The sequence below is a fragment of the Quercus lobata genome, chromosome 4 (genome assembly GCF_001633185.2).
Source record: "Quercus lobata isolate SW786 chromosome 4, ValleyOak3.0 Primary Assembly, whole genome shotgun sequence".
NCBI classification, from domain to species: Eukaryota; Viridiplantae; Streptophyta; class Magnoliopsida; order Fagales; family Fagaceae; genus Quercus; species Quercus lobata.
The window spans coordinates 12,748,957-12,754,564 of NC_044907.1; the positions used below are offsets into that span (position 1 = coordinate 12,748,957).

At 33.6% G+C, this 5,608-nt stretch overlaps 1 protein-coding gene across 2 annotated transcripts; it reads right to left on the bottom strand.

Annotated features, from left to right (window-relative positions):
- Positions 1–275: 275 nt before the first annotated feature.
- LOC115987510 (putative F-box protein At1g55070) lies at positions 276–4,250 on the bottom strand. 2 transcript variants are annotated; one of them, XM_031111079.1, is made up of 2 exons: positions 4,138–4,250; positions 276–1,861 (listed from the first exon to the last, which is right to left on the bottom strand). In XM_031111079.1, exon 2 carries the CDS (start codon positions 1,825–1,827, stop codon positions 583–585), a length of 1,245 nt encoding a protein of 414 aa, XP_030966939.1. In that variant the 5' UTR covers positions 1,828–1,861; positions 4,138–4,250; the 3' UTR covers positions 276–582. The 2 variants fall into 2 exon arrangements, with proteins under 2 accessions (XP_030966939.1, XP_030966940.1); XM_031111080.1 differs by lacking the exon at positions 4,138–4,250 and adding an exon at positions 2,718–2,811.
- Positions 4,251–5,608: the final 1,358 nt, after the last annotated feature.

The window sequence follows — 5,608 nt, forward strand, 5'->3', positions numbered from 1 at the left end:
GAACCTGAATCCATCAGGTCCATCACTCCCAAAAGAGGATGTAGATATTTTCTCCTATTCCTTTAAGAAAACAAATAACGAAATTCTACTTCAACTAGGAAAAGACAAACAACACAGAATCCTAATTCAACTAGAAAAAGGGAAAGATCGTAAAATCCAAATTCAACTATAATAATAAAAAAATAAAAATAAAAAACACAAAATCTCATTTTGGCTAGGAAAATGAAAACAGTAAAGATGCAAAAAATTGCTTACAATTGATCTGCAACAAATATGCAAAGCAATATGTTCATGCTCTATCAATTGGTTAAAAATTAGAAGTCAATGATCAAAATTACATGGAAACCAAAAGTTCAACAAATCCCATATAATCTTAGCAACAAATACAAGAAGAAATAAATAAGTAGAAGTTAGTACCGCAGGCAAACAGCATCCCCCATGGGGCCATGTCAAAAAAAAACTTAGGCCAATGAAATTGACCGGTCCATGCTTACTAATTTATATAAATGCACTGACTACTTCCATTTCAATGAGCAGCGGTTTAAAAATGTGGTGACCTTAAAGGGTTCTTTCAATTTTTCTCTAGGTCTTCCTTGTTTTCAATTTTTTTCTAGGTCTTCCTTGGTAATTAAAAGATGTTGAAGCAAAAGAAATAGAAGCACTACCAAAATTCTGTTTCAACCAGGGAAGGCCAGTTGTTGCCAAGGTTGGTGTATATGGGAGCACAGTGGCCTGAACTTTAGTCATATGCCTCAGGTACGAACCATTAAAGAAGAATCTTAGCCTTCCAGTTTTGAAATCGTATGAACATAACCTACCTCGTATAGACAAATACACAACTTCATCATGGAAAGTTTGAGCGTCCACTACAAACGAATCCCCAATCATTTCAGTAGAGTGCCATACACGATGGATATAATGATCCCTTGATTCTTCACCAAATTGATCTATATTTATATGGTGCTTAAGAACCCAAATGGGCTTGCAATGATCTGTTAACATCCAGACCCTAAGTTCAGACATATCTATACACACATAATGAAGATACCCATCTGAATCCCCAAGGCAAGCCAGTCTTGCACCTCCATCCAACCACTTAGAACCTGGTACTGTAATGACTCCAGATAACTCCTCATCCACCTCAAAAGTGATAATGTTCTGATTGCTCGTCAACCAGTAAAACCTTCCATTAACATAAATATGTTTGTTCTTGTGAAGCTCATCCTTGCAATAGCAAACTTCAAGGGAAGTTTTCCATTTCCCTGTCTCCGATGAGTAGATCACAAAGGAGTAGGAATTTTGGTCATGTTTTGCATGCTGAATGCTGACCACTTTAAAGCAAGGGATCATCTTTGCTGAAGAACCAAATGGATAGAAAGCCAATCCAAAGATGCTACCAACATGACAGTCAGTGGGTCTCAAGGTTAACCGTTCCTGGGTCATTGGGTTCCAAACAACTATGTCCAGCACCTCTACATCCCTAGTCCGACGACTTCTATAACAGATGAGTCCATCACATGAAGCCATAATGACAGAAGTTGGTTGAGGGAAACTTTCATCCATCAATTTAAAAATGCCCAATTCACCATTAACACTAGTGTAAAGGAAATAATCATCTCCACGAAAATTGCCCCCATACTCCTTAAACTCTTGAACAAGGAGTCCCAAAATGCATCTTGACCTCTGATGGTGAATACGCACAAAGGATGGATCAGATATAAGGCTCATCCATCTCTTGGAGACACACTTGCACCTTAAAAGGTTCTTAGCTGACAAGCGACTTAAAATTTCCATTGCTAAATCTTGATTTGAAAAAATGACTTCCATTTTTCTTATGAACAAAAACCCAAGTTATAACAAGCTGCAAATGATACAAACAAGAAAGTATTACTATAAAGTATAAACCCAAGTCATAACAGAGATAATCACTTCAAAAATCTGCAGTGACACCAAATTGTTACAATATAACAGAGGTCCAAACTAATGTCCCAGTTAGTACAGTTATCAAGACCTGTAAATACAGTTCATTTTTGTCCTATATTGACATTTGACTCCAATTGAAGAAGCAGAGTGGAAGACATTTGGAGTGTTTAATTTATTCTCCAGATTCCATTATATGTTAAGGGTCACATAAAAAACATTTCATAGATATATTTGACTGGGATAAGTTATTATTGTATTCAATCAGTTTCCCATAATGCTTCTCTGTTTTCTACAAAGTATGGAGGATGCATAGCTAGAAACTATGTTAAAAAGTAAAGTTGGACCCTCTGGAATTCCAAAGGAAAATTAAGGCTGTTATGGCAAGTTTTGCCCAAAGAATGCAAATGATAAGTATAGTATAGAAAGGGATAAGGAAGAAGGGTGGTGTCCCCTGGGGCTGGATTAAGTTCAAAATCGATGCTGTTTGGAGGAAGGGAAAGGCACAACACAAGAAAATTGGTAGGTTCGGAACTAGATCAGAATATTAACTATATTAGAAGTGTAAGAAGGAGTGCAAGGATGCCAGGTTTTGTTTGAACTAAAATTTTTCTGCTATTTTGGTTCCTGAGTCTCTCCCATCTTTTGTATCTGATGTTTTTTTTATCAGTAAAATAAAATTTTATTGAAGAGGAGAGAGGACAACAATAGGTCCAAGTATACAGGCAGTGTACTACAGAACCCTAAAAACAAGAAAAGAAAAGACAGCTTGAAAGTATATCAGATAAAGTGCCTACCAACTGTGACTTAAGTTGATTCATCAAACATTCTTTATCTTCAAATATGCGTGAGTTCCTTTCTCTCTAAGTCCAAACAGCCACATCAAAGAAGTAGAAATTACTCACCATATAGGCAGATATCCAAACTAGACCATATCCTCCTACCAGATTTTCACACTCAGTTATTCATATAGTTAAAATTGATGTAGGAAAATTTGGAATTTTTGTCTATGTCTGCTAGTGGTGGATTTAGAACAGTTACAGAAAAGGGTTATGAGGTTTTTTTTTTTTTAATAAAAACTCAAAAGTGGTTGGGTGAGTTACATGAAGGTTTTTTGCTATAAAAAAGTATGTGGTTTCAATAGGGAAAAAAAAATAATAATAAAAAAAAAAAAAATAAAACTTTGATTTTTGATTGAAAAGAGCTTAAGAAGAGCTGGGAATTGAATTTCTGCACAATTTGTGAATAGTGTGCAGTTGAAAAAAAAAAGAACCATAATCAAATTTCTCCCAAACCTCAAAACTCAATATTTCATTGATCAAAAATATTAAATTCTTTAATAAAGTTGTCTTTGAAAACCAAAATCATGAAAATTCTGAGTCCTAATTTCTCAAAAGATTTTTAAAATGCAAGAAAAAAAAAAAACCAGCATTAACATAGTCCTCTCTTAAAGTTGATTTCTCTCATTTTAAATTCCAAACTTCTCTCTCAGCAACCAAACAAAGCAAGAAGATTAATCCATATAAATTCTCAAAAAAAAAAAAAAAAAAAAAAAAAAAGAATCTATCTTTACTACTTTGTTTATTGTCTGTTGTTGTATGATAGAATCTAATTTTTTTTTCTTATAAGTACCTGCAAAAATATTTTAAAGCTTATCTTTTTCTTTAAAAAAATGTATTAAAAGAAATATGTGCCTCCTCTCTTATAACTACAACCCCATCCCCTATCTCAAATTCTACACTTACATCACATACATAGACAACTGATCTTCCCACCCTAATGCTCTCAGTTTCTAGCCTTTTTTAGTCCCTCAAATTCCTTTCTAAACTCAGTTACCTAGGCCTTTGCACAGCCACAGCATTAAATTCTCCAAAATATAGTTTTGTCTTAGAAAACACAAAGCATGAAATTCAGAGGCCTAAACGTCTCAAAAGTTCTGAAAAACAAATAGGATGAAAAGGGATTCCATAAGATTGTGACAGTCATAACATAGTCCTCCTCTTGTGACAATAAAATTGATTTCTCTCAATTAAATACCAAATTTCTGCGTCTCAGCAACCAAACAGAGCATGAAGATTAATCAATATAAATTCAAACAATACAAAAGAAGCTACCTTTACTACCTGTATGGTTTTTGCATCACATCAAAGAATCATTCAGAGAGAGAAAGATGATAGTTCTGATAATAAAAATCAGATGAGACAGAGTTATTTTTACCTTTCTAAATAGCAGAGAGACCGATCATAGTCTATGTTTTCCACTTTTCCCGGAGAGTGTGGAAAATAAAACATCATCGTACGCCGACCAAACTGATTTTTAGATTCGGCGATAAGTACTGAATGAAAACTGGTTTTCTAGATTCGGTGAAAAGTGTTTTTTTTTTTTTTTTTTTTTTTTTTTTTTTTTTTTTTGGTGGGAGAAAAAAAGGTAACTGATCACGTTCTAACTTAACTGGAGTTAGTAATACTTGTGACTTGAGATGTAAAAATTTGATAAGTTAAAAAAAATTAAAAAATTGTTTGATCCAAGAGGTGAGATTAAAAAGTGAATCTTCAACTAGTAGACACATATGTCCACTTAGCAACTACTGCAAACCTAGATATGGACCCAAAATGGTTACAAATTGAAAATAATGTGAACCAATTTAAATGCTACAAAAATATAAAGACTAATTTTTTTTTTTTTTTGATAAGAAGACTGAAAACTTTATTAAAACTTATAATAAGAACGATACATCATGTGTAAGAGCCTACTTTATAAAGCAAGAATTATCTTTCATCCATACAATAAAATCAATAATACAAAGAGCATGTTTTGCTAGTAAGCGAGTTGGTTTATTACCTTGTCTACGAGTATGTGAAAATTCAACACAGTAAAGATCCCCAAACATCATTGTCATACCTGAAATAATAGCTGCCACCAAGGAAGGAGGTGGTGTGTTCCCACAGAGAGCATTTTACAATATCAAAGAATCCCCTTCAATTGATGAAATCCTAAATTCCGACATTCCTCGCAAGCTGAATCCCCACTTCAAAAGCCTTTGTCTCAACTTCCAAGGGCCCCAACGATATATAAAGACCAAATTGATTGCAAATTAAAAAATATTATGGACCAAATTGATAGTGACCCAAAATGGTATTTTTCACTAATTTTTTAACTAAAAGTCTCCCCGTAGATACCTAATATACTTCTCTTTTGGTCCAATAATGTTTCGATGTCTTCTACTTCAACGTTTATTGATTGCCTAGGAAGACCAAGAAAAAAAAATTGAAGAACTATTAAGGTCACCATAGTTTTAAAAGCCAGATCAACCCAATATATGTCAAATGTGGGTCTTACTACACACCCAATTATCACCCACTTAATCTAGGGCATCACATCCACTATAAAAAAAGATTTTCCTTGATTCTTTTTATTCTTATTAATCTTTTTAGGTTGAATGTAGAATAGGTATAAAGAGATTTGGTTTTGTGGCAAACAAGAAAGATCTTAGTGAGTAGGTCTTCTATGTTAATAATTATTGAAACGTTGAATCCTAACTTTTACTAGCTAATGGTTTGGTATAATGTTTTTGTTTTGCTTGGAAGTCTCCTTATAGGAGGCAATATATAGCACTCGCATCAGTGCTTGTATAATAGAAAACATACCATATTTTATTGCTAAAATGAATATGTAGAAGTCTTTTCAA